The 22,029-nt window shown below is 50.4% G+C and overlaps 1 protein-coding gene across 2 annotated transcripts in view; it reads left to right on the top strand.

The window, feature by feature from the left end:
- LOC134965901 (phospholipase A2 inhibitor NAI-like) overlaps positions 1–22,029 on the top strand; it is a 112,233-nt gene that overhangs the window by 53,660 nt on the left and 36,544 nt on the right. The window contains exon 1 of one of the 2 annotated variants that reach the window (XM_063942298.1): positions 19,712–19,814. The exons of the other annotated variant lie outside the window; for it this stretch is intronic. Within the exon in view, the coding sequence (XP_063798368.1) occupies positions 19,763–19,814 (52 nt within the window). The 5' untranslated portion in view covers positions 19,712–19,762. Of the gene's footprint in view, positions 1–19,711; positions 19,815–22,029 lie in introns of those variants that run through there. 2 annotated transcript variants of the gene reach the window in all.

The raw sequence follows: 22,029 nt of genomic DNA, 5'->3' as shown, positions 1-22,029 counted from the left end.
AACGCACTCGTTCAGGATAGGAGCTGCAACCTCAGCAGCAAATGAGGGGCGGCCGGTAGAGGAGATTAAGGCGCTAGGTCGGTGGCGGTCCGAAAGCTATAAGACATATATCAGGCCCATAGTAGGAGGTGTACCGGCTTCGCTAACATAAGTATCCCCCCCCCCCCCTCCAACAGGTCGCGGCGGAAGGAGGCGCATATGGATTGTCGGGCATTCCTACGTTTATTGGGCGGCAAACAGTGCCGCTGCCAGGCCCTATGGACGGCAGCTGGGGCTTCGGCCAGGGTCGGAAAGGTATTCTGGTTCGGGAGGAGGGGAATGAGATGGCATGAGCTAAGAAGGTCTCTTTTGCTCACGGAAGAGTTTGCGGGTTGCCCAGATGTGATAGTGCTGCACTTAGGGGGCAACGACCTAGGCAAGGTAAAATCTATTGATCTGCTTAAGGCCATGGGGGTAGACTTGGCATGGGTGAAGAACCGCTGGAGCTCGGCCGAATTAGTTTGGTCTAGCATCATCCCCAGGCTGACGTGGTATGGAGCTTGGAGGGGGGCGGATGTGGATAGAGCAAGGAAAAAAGTGAACGCAGCAGTGAGTAAGCTGGTCACGGCGATGGGGGGCAGCACAATACGACACGGGGATATTACGAGCTGTAGGGAGGGGATGTACAGGGGGGACGGGGTGCATCTGTCAGACGTAGGCATTGATTTATTTAACAACGCAGTGCAGGAGGCTTTGGAGGCAATTGTTGAGCATTAGTTGCAGGGTGGGGGCTTCGGTTCTCAGGGTGGCCTGAGATCCTCGGGTGGCGGAAACAAGCAGCGCGCAAGGCATAGGTAAAGGGGGAACCAGCCGAGGTTTGCAGACTCACCCTCGGAAAATGGCCGCACGCTCGGCACCAGCTTTGGACGGTTGGGCCATGTGGGCGGCGTGCCAAGCGAGCATGAGATGCGCCACAGGGGGCGGGTTTCCCTAGAAGGGGTGTGGCTGTCACCCCGCCCCCCCCCCCCCGGGAAATAATCAGGGGGATAACGAAAACTTGCCTTGCCCACTGCTTATTTTTTGGTGCCCTGCAACATAGGTAACCATGTAAGAAAAATAAAGCTGTGGCCAGATTATTTATCCAAAATCCTGCCTCCGAGTCGTCTATTCATGGGGGGGGGGGGGGTAATAGCCGAGTTAGAGGGACGCAGGCAGGTCGGTCTCTACCCCTTACAAGAGCGCAGGAGCCAAAAATGGCGACGGAGCAGGCTAAGGGGGAGGGACGCCGTGCGGCCCGCGGACCAACGGCGGGAGAAAGGGGGGGACGGGCAGGTATGCCCGGCACTCCCCTTTTCACACCTGGGGATGGAGCGGCCATTAGGAAGCCGAAGGGGAGGGGGTGGCCCAGAAGGGGTTAAAAGCCGGGGGCGGAGAGACGGGAGGATTCGTACAGCAGCACGGGCAGAGTTCACCCACTCACCCAACCCGCATGTTGTGAAGTGTCAGCTAGGTGTGCAAAAAAAAATAATTTTTTTTTTTAATTATATATGTATGTATACCTTTGTTTGCTGTGTGTTGCTTTAAGGTGTAAGTGTGCTTTGCAATATTAGGTACGGATTGTCAATCCATTGAATGTCAAACTGTTGTCACAGTTGGTGGGCGGCGGAAACAAGCATAGGCATAGGTAAAGGGGGAACCAGACGAGGTTTGCAGACTCACCCTCGGAAAATGGCCGCACGCTCGGCACCAGCTTTGGACGGTTGGGCCATGTGGGCGGCGTGCCAAGCGAGCGTGAGATGCGCCACAGTGGGCGGGTTTCCCTAGAAGGGGTGTGGCTGTGGCGCCTACCGGGTAGGCGGGCACACCCACCGGGAAAAAAACAGGGGGATAACGAAAACTTGCCTTGCACACTGCTTATTTTTTGGTGCCCTGCAACATAGGTAACGATGTAAGAAAAATAAAGCTGTGGCCAGATTATTCATCCAAAATCCTACCTCCGAGTCGTCTATTCATGGGGGGGTAATAGCCGAGTTAGAGGGACGCAGGCAGGTCGGTCTCTACCCCTTACTTATATACTGTACCTAGTGCTAGCTTTGGGGGCAATCTAATTAGCCCCGATAAACCAGCACGAGACGCGGCTAATCAGGCAGGCGAAAACAAATCCCCAGAAACAGCCACATTTTTGTGCGAAAATGGGTCTGTTTCTACCAAAAACACACTGGTTTCACTGAACCTGTGTGTTTTCGGGAGAAAGGGCATTTTTTTACAGGCGATCAATCAGGATAGCCTGTTAGAAAAAAATATCTGTTAAACATCGGGGGGAAAAATTAAAAACATAAGTGTTCGCACGCAATGTTTTACCGGGGCTAATAGGATATCCCCCTTAACTGGCAATTTTTTTTTCCAAAACTGCTCAGAAATGGTTGTGTTTCTTTTTTAAATGATTGAATTTTGTGTGTATATATACTAGAGATGAGCGCCTGAAATTTTTCGGGTTTTGTGTTTTGGTTTTGGGTTCGGTTCCGCGGCCGTGTTTTGGGTTCGAACGCGTTTTGGCAAAACCTCACCGAATTATTTTTGTCGGATTCGGGTGTGTTTTGGATTCGGGTGTTTTTTTCCAAAAACACTAAAAAACAGCTTAAATCATAGAATTTGGGGGTCATTTTGATCCCAAAGTATTATTAACCTCAAAAACCATAATTTACACTCATTTTCAGTCTATTCTGAATACCTCACACCTCACAATATTATTTTTAGTCCTAAAATTTGCACCGAGGTCGCTGTGTGAGTAAGATAAGCGACCCTAGTGGCCGACACAAACACCGGGCCCATCTAGGAGTGGCACTGCAGTGTCACGCAGGATGTCCCTTCCAAAAAACCCTCCCCAAACAGCACATGACGCAAAGAAAAAAAGAGGCGCAATGAGGTAGCTGTGTGAGTAAGATTAGCGACCCTAGTGGCCGACACAAACACCGGGCCCATCTAGGAGTGGCACTGCAGTGTCACGCAGGATGGCCCTTCCAAAAAACCCTCCCCAAACAGCACATGACGCAAAGAAAAAAAGAGGCGCAATGAGGTAGCTGTGTGAGTAAGATTAGCGACCCTAGTGGCCGACACAAACACCGGGCCCATCTAGGAGTGGCACTGCAGTGTCACGCAGGATGGCCCTTCCAAAAAACCCTCCCCAAACAGCACATGACGCAAAGAAAAAAAGAGGCGAAATGAGGTAGCTGACTGTGTGAGTAAGATTAGCGACCCTAGTGGCCGACACAAACACCGGGCCCATCTAGGAGTGGCACTGCAGTGTCACGCAGGATGTCCCTTCCAAAAAACCCTCCCCAAACAGCACATGACGCAAAGAAAAAAAGAGGCGCAATGAGGTAGCTGTGTGAGTAAGATTAGCGACCCTAGTGGCCGACACAAACACCGGGCCCATCTAGGAGTGGCACTGCAGTGTCACGCAGGATGTCCCTTCCAAAAAACCCTCCCCAATCAGCACATGATGCAAAGAAAAAGAAAAGAAAAAAGAGGTGCAAGATGGAATTGTCCTTGGGCCCTCCCACCCACCCTTATGTTGTATAAACAAAACAGGACATGCACACTTTAACCAACCCATCATTTCAGTGACAGGGTCTGCCACACGACTGTGACTGATATGACGGGTTGGTTTGGACCCCCCCCAAAAAAGAAGCAATTAATCTCTCCTTGCACAAACTGGCTCTACAGAGGCAAGATGTCCACCTCATCTTCACCCTCCGATATATCACCGTGTACATCCCCCTCCTCACAGATTATCAATTCGTCCCCACTGGAATCCACCATCTCAGCTCCCTGTGTACTTTGTGGAGGCAATTGCTGCTGGTCAATGTCTCCGCGGAGGAATTGATTATAATTCATTTTAATGAACATCATCTTCTCCACATTTTCTGGATGTAACCTCGTACGCCGATTGCTGACAAGGTGAGCGGCGGCACTAAACACTCTTTCGGAGTACACACTTGTGGGAGGGCAACTTAGGTAGAATAAAGCCAGTTTGTGCAAGGGCCTCCAAATTGCCTCTTTTTCCTGCCAGTATAAGTACGGACTGTGTGACGTGCCTACTTGGATGCGGTCACTCATATAATCCTCCACCATTCTATCAATGTTGAGAGAATCATATGCAGTGACAGTAGACGACATGTCCGTAATCGTTGTCAGGTCCTTCAGTCCGGACCAGATGTCAGCATCAGCAGTCGCTCCAGACTGCCCTGCATCACCGCCAGCGGGTGGGCTCGGAATTCTGAGCCTTTTCCTCGCACCCCCAGTTGCGGGAGAATGTGAAGGAGGAGATGTTGACAGGTCGCGTTCCGCTTGACTTGACAATTTTGTCACCAGCAGGTCTTTCAACCCCAGCAGACCTGTGTCTGCCGGAAAGAGAGATCCAAGGTAGGCTTTAAATCTAGGATCGAGCACGGTGGCCAAAATGTAGTGCTCTGATTTCAACAGATTGACCACCCGTGAATCCTTGTTAAGCGAATTAAGGGCTGCATCCACAAGTCCCACATGCCTAGCGGAATCGCTCCGTGTTAGCTCCTTCTTCAATGCCTCCAGCTTCTTCTGCAAAAGCCTGATGAGGGGAATGACCTGACTCAGGCTGGCAGTGTCTGAACTGACTTCACGTGTGGCAAGTTCAAAGGGCATCAGAACCTTGCACAACGTTGAAATCATTCTCCACTGCACTTGAGACAGGTGCATTCCATCTCCTATATCGTGCTCAATTGTATAGGCTTGAATGGCCTTTTGCTGCTCCTCCAACCTCTGAAGCATATAGAGGGTTGAATTCCACCTCGTTACCACTTCTTGCTTCAGATGATGGCAGGGCAGGTTCAGTAGTTTTTGGTGGTGCTCCAGTCTTCTGTACGTGGTGCCTGTACGCCGAAAGTGTCCCGCAATTCTTCTGGCCACCGACAGCATCTCTTGCACGCCCCTGTCGTTTTTTAAAAAATTCTGCACCACCAAATTCAAGGTATGTGCAAAACATGGGACGTGCTGGAATTTGCCCATATTTAATGCACACACAATATTGCTGGCGTTGTCCGATGCCACAAATCCACAGGAGAGTCCAATTGGGGTAAGCCATTCCGCGATGATCTTCCTCAGTTGCCGTAAGAGGTTTTCAGCTGTGTGCGTATTCTGGAAAGCGGTGATACAAAGCGTAGCCTGCCTAGGAAAGAGTTGGCGTTTGCGAGATGCTGCTACTGGTGCCGCCGCTGCTGTTCTTGCGGCGGGAGTCCATACATCTACCCAGTGGGCTATCACAGTCATATAGTCCTGACCCTGCCCTGCTCCACTTGTCCACATGTCCGTGGTTAAGTGGACATTGGGTACAGCTGCATTTTTTAGGACACTGGTGACTCTTTTTCTGAGGTCTGTGTACATTTTCGGTATCGCCTGCCTAGAGAAATGGAACCTAGATGGTATTTGGTACCGGGGACACAGTACCTCCAACAAGTCTCTAGTTGGCTCTGCAGTAATGATGGATACCGGAACCACGTTTCTCACCACCCAGGATGCCAAGGCCTCAGTTATCCGCTTTGCAGTAGGATGACTGCTGTGATATTTCATCTTCCTCGCAAAGGACTGTTGAACAGTCAATTGCTTACTGGAAGTAGTACAAGTGGGCTTACGACTTCCCCTCTGGGATGACCATCGACTCCCAGCGGCAACAACAGCAGCGCCAGCAGCAGTAGGCGTTACACGCAAGGATGCATCGGAGGAATCCCAGGCAGGAGAGGACTCGTCAGACTTGCCAGTGACATGGCCTGCAGGACTATTGGCATTCCTGGGGAAGGAGGAAATTGACACTGAGGGAGTTGGTGGGGTGGTTTGCGTGAGCTTGGTTACAAGAGGAAGGGATTTACTGGTCAGTGGACTGCTTCCGCTGTCACCCAAAGTTTTTGAACTTGTCACTGACTTATTATGAATGCGCTGCAGGTGACGTATAAGGGAGGATGTTCCGAGGTGGTTAACGTCCTTACCCCTACTTATTACAGCTTGACAAAGGGAACACACGGCTTGACACCTGTTGTCCGCATTTCTGGTGAAATACCTCCACACCGAAGAGCTGATTTTTTTGGTATTTTCACCTGGCATGTCAACGGCCATATTCCTCCCACGGACAACAGGTGTCTCCCCGGGTGCCTGACTTAAACAAACCACCTCACCATCAGAATCCTTCTGGTCAATTTCCTCCCCAGCGCCAGCAACACCCATATCCTCCTCATCCTGGTGTACTTCAACACTGACATCTTCAATCTGACTATCAGGAACTGGACTGCGGGTGCTCCTTCCAGCACTTGCAGGGGGCATGCAAATAGTGGAAGGCGCATGCTCTTCACGTCCAGTGTTGGGAAGGTCAGGCATCGCAACCGACACAATTGGACTCTCCTTGTGGATTTGGGATTTCAAAGAACGCACAGTTCTTTGCGGTGCTTTTGCCAGCTTGAGTCTTTTCAGTTTTCTAGCGAGAGGCTGAGTGCTTCCATCCTCATGTGAAGCTGAACCACTAGCCATGAACATAGGCCAGGGCCTCAGCCGTTCCTTGCCACTCCGTGTGGTAAATGGCATATTGGCAAGTTTACGCTTCTCCTCCGACAATTTTATTTTAGGTTTTGGAGTCCTTTTTTTTCTGATATTTGGTGTTTTGGATTTGACATGCTCTGTACTATGACATTGGGCATCGGCCTTGGCAGACGACGTTGCTGGCATTTCATCGTCTCGGCCATGACTAGTGGCAGCAGCTTCAGCACGAGGTGGAAGTGGATCTTGATCTTTCCCTAATTTTGGAACCTCAACTTTTTTGTTCTCCATATTTTATAGGCAGAACTAAAAGGCACCTCAGGTAAACAATGGAGATGGATGGATTGGATACTAGTATACAATTATGGACGGACTGCCACGGTTAGGTGGTATAAAAAAACCACGGTTAGGTGGTATATATTATAATACAATTATGGATGGACGGACTGCCTGCCGACTGCCGACACAGAGGTAGCCACAGCCGTGAACTACCGCACTGTACACTGGTTGATAAAGAGATAGTAGTATACTCGTAACAACTAGTATGACACTATGACGGTATAAAGAATGAAAAAAAAACCACGGTTAGGTGGTATATATTATAATACAATTATGGATGGACGGACTGCCTGCCGACTGCCGACACAGAGGTAGCCACAGCCGTGAACTACCGCACTGTACACTGGTTGATAAAGAGATAGTAGTATACTCGTAACAACTAGTATGACACTATGACGGTATAAAGAATGAAAAAAAAACCACGGTTAGGTGGTATATATTATAATAATACAATTATGGATGGACGGACTGCCTGCCGACTGCCGACACAGAGGTAGCCACAGCCGTGAACTACCGCACTGTACACTGGTTGATAAAGAGATAGTAGTATACTCGTAACAACTAGTATGACTATGACGACGGTATAAAGAAAGAAAAAAAAATACCACGGTTAGGTGGTATATAATTATACAATTATGGATGGACGGACTGCCTGCCGAGTGCCGACTGCCGACACAGAGGTAGCCACAGCCGTGAACTACCGCACTGTACTGTGTCTGCTGCTAATATAGACTGGTTGATAAAGAGATAGTATACAACAATATACTACTATACTGGTGGTCAGGCACTGGTCACCACTAGTCACACTGGCAGTGGCACTCCTGCAGCAAAAGTGTGCACTGTTTAATTTTAAATTAATATAATATTATGTACTCCTGGCTCCTGCTATAACAACCTGCAGTGCTCCCCAGTCTCCCCCACAATTATTATAAGCTTTTATACATTGATGTGCAGCACACTGGGCTGAGCTGAGTGCACACAGACTGAGTCACACTGTGTGACTGCTGTGTATCGTTTTTTTCAGGCAGAGAACGGATATAGCAGAGAACGGATATATTAAATAAAAGTTAACTTAACAACAACTGCACTGGTCACTGTGGTAAACTCTGTCTGCACAATCTCTCTCTCTCTCTCTCTCTTCTAATCTATTCTAATGGAGAGGACGCCAGCCACGTCCTCTCCCTATCAATCTCAATGCACGTGTGAAAATGGCGGCGACGCGCGGCTCCTTATATAGAATCCGAGTCTCGCGAGAATCCGACAGCGTCATGATGACGTTCGGGCGCGCTCGGGTTAACCGAGCAAGGCGGGAAGATCCGAGTCGCTCGGACCCGTGAAAAAAAAAGTGAAGTTCGTGCGGGTTCGGATTCAAAGAAACCGAACCCGCTCATCTCTAATATATACATATATATATTTATTTATTAACATTTGTACAATATCAAGTTTTCAAACATCGGAGAATGGGAACATTAGAATAAGAACATTGGCGTTTTTTGAAAATTTTTGAAAAAAATCCAAATCCAAAACCCGTCACGGGTGTTTGGCAAATCCAAATCCCGCCAACAAATCAAAATCGAAATCATCGGGTCCAGCGCACATCTCTAACTAGAACCCATCTAGATGATTCTGATAGTTTCTCTCCTCTACTTCCCTATCCAGTGCCTAGTAGACTCCTCAGTGCTAATTTCATGTGGAGAAACCTAATAAAGCCAACACGTGGGGCCAAATGGAATGGAGTGCGATATTCCACAAATGTGCGAGATTAGCGCTGAACTCGTACGTTTTGCAAACTCGACCAATGTAATGGGTGCGAATGTGAGTAAACTCACACATTTCTGACCTTACTAAAAACTCGCACATGACAACTCGCATCCAAATGTTTTCCAATACAACAGATAGAACTCGGCCAATGTTATGTAATGCGAGTTTGTAACTCGCACGCAAAACATTACCAAAAACTCACCAATAAATATACCAGCTTCTGGCTGGAGAGTTTGTCAGAAACATGCACAGATCAGTGAAATCCGTGCATGCTTCTGTCTGTAAAAGTAAAGAAAGAGTTAAAAAAATTATAAAAAAAGACATGAACATCCCCCCCACAAGCATAACCAGCTCCGGGCTCTTTGAGCCGGTCCTGGTTGCAAAAATACATGAAAAAATCGACGAGGGTTCCCCCTTATTTAAACAACCAGCACCGGGTCTTGGACTGGTCCTTGTTCCAAAAAATACGGGAAAGAAAAAAATTAGGTGTCGTCCTGGCAGGAATTCCCTGGGGGAGTGGGGTGAAGCCGAGGCTGTCCCTGCCACCCGTGGGAAGTGGGTGCCAGGCTGATAGCCGTAAATAGTGTAAAAAAAAGTAAGTATTTTCTTTTGCTGTGGAACTACAGGTCCCAGCAAGCATCCCCCGCATGCTTGTACTTGGAGAACTAAATGTACCCATGGATTCTACTGGGCAAGGGGACATTAATGGCTGCGTGGGATGTAGGTAAGTATTTTTAAGTGTGTATGAGTATGTAAGTGTGTGTTAATAAAATGTGACTTTCACGGTGTGCGTGTGTATGTGTATGTTGTCAAAGTCGGAAAAATATCATGCTACACGTTGCCATATATTCACCCCATGTGCTTGCCCGCTGCACATGCACATTCTCTCCCGTGTGTGTGCATATTCGCAGTTGCGTGACGGCGCCTCCTCGGCCATGCGCTCGAGCGCGTGGTATGTGCATTTACGGTAGAGTTTGTGTGCGTCTAGCGGGCGACTCAATTGTTACATAGTAAAACCAAATAGTATGTTTTATAGATAATGTTCTCCTTAATAATAACTGTAAGTTTGTTTAATGTAACTGGTCAGTGAACAGAGGAATTCCTCTTTGCATGATACGAAGGGTCAGATAGGGTCTGAGCGGTGGTGTTTGGTACCTAACTAAAGAACATTTTATTAGGAACAATCCGGTGCTGGTTAGGTAAAGATTAATCGCTCCTGCGTATAGTTATGTCTATTAGTAGTTTCTGGACATTTACTATATTTGCGGTTCATTATCCATGCGGCGGGAATCTTGAGATTCCCTCCCACCTGAGCAGTTCGATATAGTCACAGCCCACCTGTTCAAACCAACCTATGACCTTTTGTTATGATGCGGGGAGACATTCCTGTGTCCAATGAACAATGAGATTATAGGTCCCTTTGTAGTATACTGTATGCAGTGTATATAAGAACAGCCAGCCTGGCCCAGCTCAGTCTTCTCCCCACAACGGTTTTCATCATTGACTAACTCGGAGCTGGTACCAGGACTGCGCAGCGATCATCCCCCAGTGTGTAAGTTCTCTCTGTGACCATTCTAAATCTCTGACTGTATATTGCCACGTTCTCTCTTTCTCTCTCTCTCTCTCATTGTATGGTATTGTTTGCGATTGTGCCGCTATTGTGTATTTATGTGTAGTTATTCTGTTAGATATTGATGTTAACCTGTAGTGTATGAAATGTTAACTGTTTTTCCCCTTTTAATATAACTAAAGCTTGTTAGTAAAGGTTTTGGAGCCTTAGCAAGGTATTGTGTGTTTATTACATTGCAGAGGGTAATCGGAGCGTCTCAATCGCTCAACCAGCTTTTATATTAACAATGTTAAGCAGCGTTATATCGCTACAGTATTTCAGTAGTAAGGTTTACAGTATAAGCTCAATCTTTCAGTGTGTTGCATACAAGGTATACTGAGTGTCATCCCGTGAGCGTCTGCGCCGCTCGTGTTCCCCTCGTGTTCACAAGCGTCCGCTGCGCTAGTTGCGTAGCATTACGGTAGTCGGCCGCCTATAGCGTGCTCGACACCAAGCGTTAAGCTGTGAGCGAGCGTGCCGCATGTGCGTCTCGACCACGACTAAGCATCTGCTACGTTAGTGCATACCCTTACGGTACCCCATACGCCAATTGCGTATTGAGTCTCTTACCCGTATTTAGTGAATGTTATAAGGTAATTAATCGGCATTATCAATGTTTATTGTAATAATTATTTTGTTGTGGAACTACAGTACATGTACCAGCGGGTCCCCGCTTGCTGATACTTGTGGTTCTCCTAGTACCATCATGCGGGGGAGGCATGTTGGGATCTGTAGTTCTACAACAAAATACAATATTTATTTAATTATTTTTTTTACACTATTTACAGCTATCAGCCTGGCGGGATCGGGTCTCTTGGTCGACCACTATTGTTTGACAATAACTAGGTCGACAGGATTTCTAGGTTGACATGTTCTAGGTCGACATGTGGACCCTCGGGCAGGAGTAACTATTTGGGGGGGGGGTGATGCTGCGGCAGCAGGGATCTATATAAATGTGTCTCTCAGCAGCGGCATCACCTGGCTAGTGGAGCCCGATGCTGGTTGCAAAAATATGTGGGACCCCTACTTCTTTTTTCTCCCCGTATTTTTGAAAACCAGGACCGGTCCAAGAGTCCAGTCCTGGTTGTTTAAATACGTGGGGAACCTTAGTCAATTTTTTTTTAAACTCTTTCTTCTTTACCTTTACAGGCAGGAGCATGCACGGATCTCACTGATCTGATCTGTGCATGCTTCTGTCAAAATTTGCACCTTGTAATGCAACTCGCAATTTAACCACTGGGTTTCAGGTCTGTGTTTTCGCCAGACCTCGCACTGCATTAGGACGGTCATTCCGAGTTGATCGCTAGCTGCATTCTTTCGCTGTGCAGCGAAGAGGCAAGAAATCGTCAATTATGCGTATGCGGCGCAATGCGCACGCACAACGTACTATTACAACGAATGTTGTAGTTTCACATAGGGTCTAGCGAAGCTTTTCAGTCGCACTGCTGGCCGCAGAGTGATTGACATGAAGAGGGCGTTTCTGGGAGTGTTCGAAATAATGCAGGCGTGCCAGGAAAAACGCAGGCGTGGCTGGGTAAACGCAGGGTGTGTTTGTGACGTCAAAACAGGAACTGAATGGTCTGAAGTCATTGCAAGCACTGAGTAGGTTTTGAGCTACTCTGAAACTGCACAAGAAAACTTTGTGGCCGCTCTGCGATCCTTTCATTCGCACTTCTTCTAAGCTAAAATACACTCCCAGTGGGAGGTGGCATAGCATTTGCATGGCTGCTAAAAACAGCTAGTGAGCGAACAACTCAGAATGACCATCTATATCCGCGCAACGTACTTTCACAACGGCCGAAGTAATTTCACACGAGGTCTAGCAAAGTTTCTCAGTCGCAGTGCTGGAAGCAGAGTGATTGACAGGAAGTGGGCATTTCTGGGTGTCAACTGAGCGTTTTCAGGGAGTGTTCGATAAAACGCAGGCGTTGCCGGAAAAATGCAGGCGTGGCTGGGCGAACGCAGAGCGTGTTTGTGACGTCAAAGCCGGAACTGAACATTCTGAAGTGATCGCAAGCTAAGAGTAGGTCTGGAGCTACTCTGAAACTGCACCATTTTTTTTTGTAGTCGCTCTGCGATCCTTTCGTTCGCACTTCTGCTAAGCTGAGATACACTCCCAAGCTTAAGTCCAGTTGGTTGGCCCAGCTACATTCTTTCTCCTGTCATTAAGAACCGTTGTTTTATCAGAACCCAACTGGCACTCATACACCCCTGGAGATCATGCAAAATTGCTACTGAATTGTTAGGGGTAGATTTACTAAACGTCCATTTATCTAACCCCCCTGATCATTGGTGGCTCTGACTGATGAGCATTCATTCCTGTTGCCGTTCTAGAAAAGCAAAAGCTGCTAAACAAAATTAACGTCTGCCTTTCTGTTTTCTTTTTCTTCATCTTCGAACTGTGTTCTAGATATCATTTTTTTAATTCTGCTCCAGCTCCGCATTGTTCCACCCCTTTCCTTTTTATAGAGTTTGTTTAATAAAACTCTAAACTCTAAACATCCTAGTGATATTCGGTGGACCCCTTCATTCAAAGTAAAGCATTCATTACCTCTATACCAAGAAATAAAGACACGGAGACTTGAATTTTGGCAGAAAAATTGCTAGCTATTTATTTGACCCTAACCAAAGCAAACCTGTAATTGAAAATTTTTGTTAAGATGCCGATTCAGCCGGCATATGGTGGCAGAAAAAAGAACGGCTCTATTAAACTAAGCTAACCTTAAAATGCAAAAAATTTGAAACCATCCTAATTTAACTACAAACTATCAAAACCGGTAATAGGTGACAACTCAACCCCCACAGTGACTACCCACCCTGATGGGTGTCCTGCCGCTGCCTTCCCGGACGGGTGGTCGAGCGGCCAATAAGTCGATGGAGGTGAGTGCACCTAAACCACACCAAACTGTAAATCACTACAGCTTACCATACAACTACAAACTGCTGTTCTTTTCCGCCAACAGCGAAAGACTCATCCCCAAAGTCTTCGCACCGCCACCATAACCTTACCCTAACTCCTGCAACACTAGACCCAGATCCTCCAGGAAAAGCATCATCTCCTCATTGGATAGATGCACACCATCCGGCCGAAAAAGGTGACTGTCTCGGAACCGAATCCTAGGGTGGCGAACTACCTTGCCTCCGTGGGACAGCAACCACTTCGCCACCGCCCCATTCACCTTCTTTCTGGCCTCATCAATCTGGCGACTGTCCGCCACACCCCGCCAACTCAACCTTGGCACCATCAAGGAGAACACCAATACACAATTGGTCCATGCTGCGGCCACACTTGCCAGATCCTGTATCATGGCCCACCACAGCTCCAAGGATGTCCTCTTCCCCAGGTCGTTGCCACCTAAATGGACAACCAGGACCCTAGGGACCCCATGCTTGCTGGCCTGACTGACTAGCCTACTCCTCAGCTCTTTCCACCTCATCCCTCGCCAACCAAGCCAACGAACACCTTGAGCCCTAGGCAAAGTCTGAGCCCCCTCCGAGGCCAAAAACTTGGCGGCACAATATATATAAGAGTGGCCAGCCACCCAAATAGTCATCTTCAAACCAACCTGAAGAGGAGGAAAAGGAGGTAAAATTGGTTACTAATAATCTATACCATTGTTTATTAAATGCATTAACCTGAAGGATCTGCCCAAAAGAAAAAAATGTTAGTTTTCGTTATTGCAGAAGTCACGGCCTAGCCGATCTGCACAAGCTTCATGCCAATTTGAAGCGGACATAAACACACAATGGGAAAATTAAAATTAAAATAAGAAAATAAACAGGGGGGGGTATAAAATGGGGAAAAACATGTAAGAACTCAGCTGGAGGTGAAAGCGTAAAAACCTGCTGAGGGACTTTAATTAGAACTGATCAGCCGAATTGTGGATTAGAATTCAGTCCGTCAAGTCAGGCAAAAAATCGCAAAAGAACTCCAGACCCCCGCTGCCGGCTCATGCCAGCAACGGCGAGTAGCTAATCCCTGAGTAGGATAAAAAGGGGGAACAAACAAACGCACAATACTATAATGCACTGAACTGTAACAACATGATTATACAACTGTAATTAAACAAAAATACCACGCGCCAGCCAACATCTCATGCAACGGGGCGAATATATCGTCTGTAACTCGACGACTTCCATCGCCCCACCGCCTGGATTTCAGCCCTGGAAAATCCCGTCGCCGCAGCCGACGTCGCAGCCTCCTATGCGGAAGGAATGCGTCCCGAACGCAGCGGGTGGAAGGCCCAAGCTCGCCAGACAGCGACCCAGCATCCAACGAAATTGATACTTCGTCACCGGCAGCCCGTCATAATGCAGCAGCCATGACCCCCGACCGTCGGGCCGTACCTCTCTCATATTGCACTGCCAACCTTACTGGGCAAATGCTCTCCTCAAGTGCCGGAACCAAGGTGACCCATCGACCTCTCCCCACTTGGTCCGTCTTAGAGAGCCGCAATCTGCATAGCAAGGACCTCTCACCCACCACCACCTCCCCGACCAGCATGCGCGACTCGCTTAGAAGGCGCTACCAATTCCGAAACCCTAAAGGCCCCGTGGTAAGCCATTGAGAACGCCAAACTGAACAACAACGACTCAAACATGGACGACGCGATGCCTCCAACCGCCCTGATGACAGCCGGCAACAAGCCGCATCGATGGGCCGCCTCCTGTCAGGTGGCATTGGCGCGACTCGCGCCCATCCTTTCATCGCCTTCAGCAGAATACCGCTTTTTGTCACGGCAGGGACGCCCTGTATTTTGCTGAAAAATGAAATACCAGCCAAGTACCGGGATACCACCGCTCTGGACCTACCCGAAACATACAACTGCCAAATAAAAGAAAGCATCATCCGATGCCTGCTCTTACCTTGTTGTTTTCGTCCTCGAACAAACTCCTCCCACTCGCTCCAAGCTTGTCCGTAAGCCTTAAGCGTGGTTGCGCGACTGACCGCAACGCTAGACCCTCCAGTCCGGCCCGATCACCTGCCAAACATAACCGGGACAATGAAAACCATGCTCGTCGGCCTTGGTTGCCAACAAACAAAACTTTTCCCATTGCCCTCGCGACAAAGCGTCGGCAATTCCGTTCTCCAGACCGGGCACATGCTACGCGCGGAACCACAGGTTCCTACGTAGGCATGTCAATAGCAACTGTCCCAGCACCCTCAGAACCACCAGCGACTTTGCCCTCTGGTTATTAATCGAATGCACCACGCCCAGATTGTCACATCTAAACAAGATGCTGCGATGAGCCAGCCGATCGCCCCAGACCTCCAGCGCCACCATAATGGGGAAAAGCTCCAGAAGCAACAGGTCCTTAGTTAAACCTTCGCGATGCCACTCCGTCTGCCACGAGGCCGCGCACCAAGATCCCTCCAGATAGCAACCGAATCCAGAGGCACCCGCTGCGTCGGTGAACAGCTGCAACCGAGCGCTGTCCACCGTTGGCGCCTGCCATATACACACCCCGTTGAAGTCTTCCAGGAACGAGGCCCATACGGCCAAATCCCTTTTAATTTTGGAGGACAATCGCACAAAATGATGTGGTCTGGCACACCCCGCAGTCGCCCTTTCTAGCTTCCGGCAGAAAACCCTGCCCATTGGGATTACCCGACAAGCAAAGTTCAACATGCCCAGCAAGGACTGCGCCTGCCTCAGTGTAACCTTACGCGACCCCTCGAACCGGCAAATAGTGTCGCGGAGCTTCACCACCTTGTCCCGAGGCAGCCGACACAATCCCGCCACCGTGTCAATCTCAATCCCCAAAAAGGACAAACAGGAGGCCGGTCCCTCTGTTTTATCCACGGCCACGGGAACGCCGAATTGGTAAAACAGAGCTCGTATGCTGAAAAGCAAGTCGCCGCACCATGAAGAATTTGCCGGACCTGCACACAGGAAGTCATCGAGGTAATGGGCGACCCCGTGACCCCCCGACGAAGACTCCACGCACCAATGCAGAAACGTGCTAAACCGTTCGAAAAACGAGCATGAAACGGAACATCCCATCGGCAAACATTTGTCAATGAAATATTCCGTTCCTATCCGAAAACCCATAAAATGGAATGAGTCCGGATGTAACGGCAGCAAACGAAAAGCGGACTCAACATCAATCTTAGCCATGAGGGCCCCAGTCCCGTAACTGCGGACCATCTCCAACGCCTCGTCAAACGACTGATAAACCACCGAGCAATGAGCCGGCGGTATCGCGTCATTGACCGATACCCCCGACAGGTAAGAAAGATGCTGAATGAGCCGAAAAGCGCCTGGAGTCTTCTTGGGAACCACCCCCACCGGAGAGATGACCAAACCATCCACCGGGGGCGATGTAAACGATCCCTCCATCCTGCCCAACTTGACCTCCTTATCCACTTTCTCCCGCAGCACCAACGGCAAGGCTAGGGCAGACTGGAGGTTCCGCTGGGCCCGCACCGACACCTCGCTCGCAACAGGCAAGCGAAAACCAAAACGAAAACCAGAAAACAAAAATTTCGCATCCGCCCTATTTGGATACCAATCCAACCACCGGTCCATCGCATCCAAATTAATTGGCGTTGGAGCTCTGCGGAGCGCTCCCGCCCGTGGCCTGCCTCGGGTAAGTTTGCTTACCCCGGGTACCCTGACGACTGCCTTTGAAGCAAGAGGAGGCAGGGTGGGATCCGCCACATTGCAAGCACAAGTGTCGAAAACAACATTGCTTGCCGAAGGAACAGGCCGCGTTGTTAAATGCGAAACATTTCCGTTTTGTGGCGGCTTGCCCCCCTGCACGGACGGCCGACCTACCTGGCTTGGCCGATCCGCCGTCCGCGCCAGACCCCTGGGCGGATGACCCTGCGCAGTGCCCGTCTGCCCCCGCGTTCCGGGGCTCCTTAGCCTGGTGTGAAGCCCGAGTGACCTTGAGCCAGACTTCCATGTCCTTACACCCAAAGTCCATGACCTGCAATCCGTCCTGCTTCTCCCTGAATTCCTGGTCAAACCGACGCCACTCAGAGTCCGAAGATGTGCGCTGCATGTCGTGTATGAGATGCAGGTACCGAATGACGTTCATGTGCTCGTCCGGTCTATCTTCCAGGTAACAAACCGCGAATACCCAAAAACCGGCCAGCCAGTTATCGAAGGTACGGAAGGCCTCGGCCCCGATGCCCTTCTTTGCTGCCGCCGCCTTATACTCCTTCTTCGCGTCCTTCGTCAAGACGAACACATCAACGAAGTCCCCCCTGCAAATCTTCCTACGGCAGCTATCCCTCAGCCCCCGCATCACTGCCGTGTAGTCGCAGCGAACCACCCGGGCAAATCGCTGCGTTTCTTGGCCCTGCGAGCTTCCTCGCTCAGCCACTTGCGCCTCTTCCGCCTCTTCTGCTGTCCCGCCGCCCTCTTGGCGAATTTCGTTGCACGCGTCTTCGCCCTAGTCGTACTACTAACGTCAGACGCCGGCAACGACAGAGAAGATGAGGAGGAGGAAGAGGAAGAACTACGAGAACTAGAGCTCGTGGAGGAGCCCGTTACCGACTGCACCCCCTCACCTGATGCCGTCGACTGTCCCGACACGGAATCCTCCGGTGTGGCCAAACCGACGTCTTCCTCCTCGGACTATCCCATCTCCACTTCCCTGCGATCTCCTGTAGAAGAGAAAGGAGCAGAGGACCCAGCAAGCAATCGCGGCGCGTGTCGAGTAATACGTGAGGGGGGCGTCGCCGCTGCGCGCCCCCGCCCGTCCTGTCCCGGACCATGATCCAGTTCTGTGGCGGCAGCCCCAAGCTCCTGGCAGGTGCGGGCAACTCGCTGCGCTGCCGAAACCCTCTGCCCACTGGACCCGCTTGCCGCCACCGGTGTGCCGGAACTTGGAGCTACCCTTGGGGAAGCAGCCGCGGCCAGCGGCACTAATGCCGCCACCACCGTGGCCAGTACTGACCGCCCCAAAACGCGGCATCGGACCCCGATGGACCTTCAGCCGGGGCCCCCGCTTGACGCGCAACATGCGTAAGCCGGGCACCTGGCGCCCGCTGTCCTGTCGGAGAAAAGGGGGTTCCCGTGACCGACGGCGAACCAGTCCCCCACCAAGCTCCGCCTCTACCGGGGGACTGGTCGTCGGTGCCAGCGCTGCACTCACTCTCCACCTCTACATACGCCCCCTCCTCCTGCAAATCTGAGCTATCTCCGGCCGCTGGGAGGGAGCCGATGCGAGAACGGGCAGCGCGGGCAGCAGCCCTGCGGCCACTTACCCATTCCCTGTCCCCCCTCCTCCCTCCCACAGTCCGCTGGATTCCGGCCCCAGGGGAGTGCGTTGGGGAGACAGAGAAAACTGCGGCGCAGCTGCGCGCGCACTGTGCCGCTCGCGGGGGTCACGGGCTCGCGCGCATCGTCACCACGCGCTGTTACACCCCCGTGCATATCCCCTGCCTGATGGTGTGCAGCCCTGCTGCCTGCTATAAGCGCCCTGCCTCTCCTCCCCCCCCGGCCCCCGCTGGACTCCGGCTGCCAGGGCGCGTTCTGGGGAGACAATGGGGCTAGCGGCGCCACTGCGCGCAGACGTGCGTGCACGGCGCCGAGCGTGGGCGCGCGTGCACCTCGTGCGCTCGTCTCACTGCATCCCGCCATCAAGCTCCCGTCCGCAGTCTCCGAGACACCCGGCGCACGAGGCCCTTTCACGCGTCGAACTTCCGACCCCCGCCCTGCCTCCCCCCCGGCCTGGCACTTCCACTCGGCCTCGGCAAGGGGGGAGTGACAGGGGCCGAGTACAGATACTCCGCCGGGCGCCCACCGCGACGCGCATGCGCACACGCCCGCGGGCACCGGACACTGTTGCTTCGCCTGCCGCGCTCAGAGGCGAGGGCTGCTGCCAGTCTACATCCGGGCGGCATGACCGGACCCCCGGCCTACCCCGCCGCCCGCCCGGCAAAGCCGGCCTGGCCCCCAGCGGCGAGGCTGACCTGGTCCGCCGCCCTGCGCTCCCGCCCGAGCCCGTGGAGGTCCCAGGGGACGGAGCCCCATCCCCCATGCCTGCCACCCCTTCCTCGGGTCCAGCTCCACCGCCAGAAGCGCGGTACCGAGCTGGGGGCCCGGCGGAACGTCGAGGGCGGGAAATCATCGTGCAATAAAGGGAATGCAGGGGAGCTATTTGTAATGCAGGGATGCAGGGAACTGAAAACACCCAAAACTCGAAAAACCGAATAAAATGGGAAGTTCTGCACTGCAGCACTCACCCACTCACAAGGCAATTCCCCAACAAGAGAGAGCAAAATGGCCTAGCCTTCCCTATATATATTAAACCCTCCCCTTTTCCAAAGGCTGTACTTTCCTCACAGCTAGGTCCACCCCTCACAAGATGTTTAACTCATTCCTTTCCTATGCAGTCAATTCTCTCTCCTTACAGTAGTTTCAGTTTCGTTTCCTCAGAATTAGTGCAGGACCACTGTAATCATTACGTAGCCCCGCCTTCCCCCAGGTCTATTTAATAACAGGACCCTGTTGATTGTTGTGCAGTACTAGTCTGATACACTTCTAGAGTCTGCGATTCATCATGGGACCAGTCCTCAGTTTCCTGTGCATCCTCTCAGCTCTGGCAGCCACAGGTAAGTACAGCCCATAAGACTGTTACAGTAGCCTGTACTCTCACCTGCTTTATACTAGATATTACATCTGTATATAAATATATATCCTGGAATAGATTATAGTGAGACACTGCCAGAGCTGTACCAGGGGGTGATAAATCCTTTCTGTGGCCCTTTATAGACACAGGGGTATATTTTCTGAAGGTCGATTTCTATTTTATTTTTATTATTTATTTTAAATAGATCTTAATCAGTGATGTGTTTCAGAGGCCAAAGCACGTATTTACTAACACAATTTTTTTAATTGATTTTTAAATGTTAGTAAATGTGGGTTTTAGCCCCTGAAATACACATCAATTAGTTTGATTTAGATTATATATATATATATATATATATATATATATATATATAGCTGTATATACACATTATCATGACCACCTACTACATGTGACATGGTATACGTCACATGGCGCATACCCTCCCATACCTCCCAACTGTCCCGATTTTCGCGGGACAGTCCCGATTTTTGGGGGCTGTCCCACCCGCGGGCCGCAGTGTCCCGCGGTGGGGGGGCAGTTGGGAGTCTCTGTCTCTCGCTGCCCTGCTCAGTAGAGCAGCATTGAATAGACGCTGTGCGCATGTGCACAGCGTCTATTCATTGGAGACAGAGGGAGAGGGGGCATGCCAGCGGCTCACAGACTGATTTTTGTGTGCAAACTGTTGGGGGGTATGCATGACGTGCACTGGCTCGGTGGGTATATAAGGTGTGCAATAGGCCGTCTGCACACATATCACTCATTGCTGTAATTGGTAAAAGGGGTTGATTTATCCGAGTTGCATAACGGGATGATTATCGGCTTTCGGGCCACGGTGGAAGTATTTCTGACACAGCGCAGTGTGTGACCTGTCCACGTGCTACTGCGGTGAAGGTGTATCGTGACCGGACACATGGTACTATTGCAAATAACCGCGCAAATCTCCCGACCCTGGCATCTAGAAAGTTGGAGGTATGGTGAGAGCAGCTTACCATCAAAATGAACCTGGGGGCAACCAGCAAGCTCTGTTCCTGCGATGCCTCTCCGCAGCATCATCGGGGTATTTTTCTTAGAAAAATAGCCCAAAGTCCTGCTGTCCATGCACTACCTCTGATCAATACCACCGGTGCCGCGATTCCCTTGTTGCGACTACCCCCGCGCCTCAAAAGAGCCCCCTCCCACGGATTTATAGTTACCAGTCCCAGGAGCTGGTGTCGGCTGCTCCAGGAGGCTGCCGGGCGCTGGATCCTGCTGCTATGTGGGACCCCCAGTGCTGTAAAGTGAGCTGCCACTTTGCAGCATCACTTTACTGCACAGGGGTCACTGCAAAGCACATGGTGGACCTGGTGCATGGCAGCGTTCATCGGAGCACCGATCACCGGCTACTGGCACTGGTAAGTATGGTTTTTTTTCACTGGCTGATAATTTACTAAAGGGCAGCTGACACAGGTTTAGGATAATTGGGGTGCATGAACAAAGTTTGTGGGTATCTTGGAGCGGTATGCAGGCTTCCGTGCATTGGCCAATTCACTAACTAAACCCCCATCGTTTATTCATTTATCCATTGATGTTGTGAGGATAAGTGAGTTTATTTTGGTGAGTGCTGAACTTTTTGTTTCTATATTTTTGAGTAGGTGGCCATAGGCTACATGCACCCCACCCTATTAGTGGCGAGTGCGGATACTGCACCCCGCTTCTTGGGTGGCGAGTGCTGTGGTTTTCTATTTGCTGGTAATCCCTGGTTAACTCATTAACTGTGGCCACAAACTTTGTTCATGCACCCCAATTATCCTAAACCTGTGTCAGCTGCCCTTTAGTAATTTATCAGCCAGTGTCAGGTGACCAGTGTACCTTTTAAAAGCCATGGAGGTCATGGCAGGTACACCTTACACCAAGTGGGCATATTTGCAGTTATATTATGTGATACAGTTGCCAGGTTTTCATTTTTATGATTTTGTGATAGTGTAGGACCTGCATGAAGGTGGGGTACCTTGGAGCGGTATGCAGTCTTCCGTGCATTGGCCAATTCACTAACTAAACCCCCATCATTTATTCATTTATCCATTGATGTTGTGAGGATAAGTGAGCTCATTTTGGTGAGTGCTGTACTTTTTCTTTATATATATATAGGGTCTTCTCCCGCCAGCTCAGACGCCACTGCACGGTTTCCGGCCATGTCCACAGGTCCCACAGGAACTGAC

Source organism: Pseudophryne corroboree, chromosome 10 (genome assembly GCF_028390025.1).
Source record: "Pseudophryne corroboree isolate aPseCor3 chromosome 10, aPseCor3.hap2, whole genome shotgun sequence".
NCBI lineage: Eukaryota > Metazoa > Chordata > Amphibia > Anura > Myobatrachidae > Pseudophryne > Pseudophryne corroboree.
Note: the sequence above shows the minus strand (reverse complement) of the source record. Positions and strands in the feature narration are given on the sequence as shown.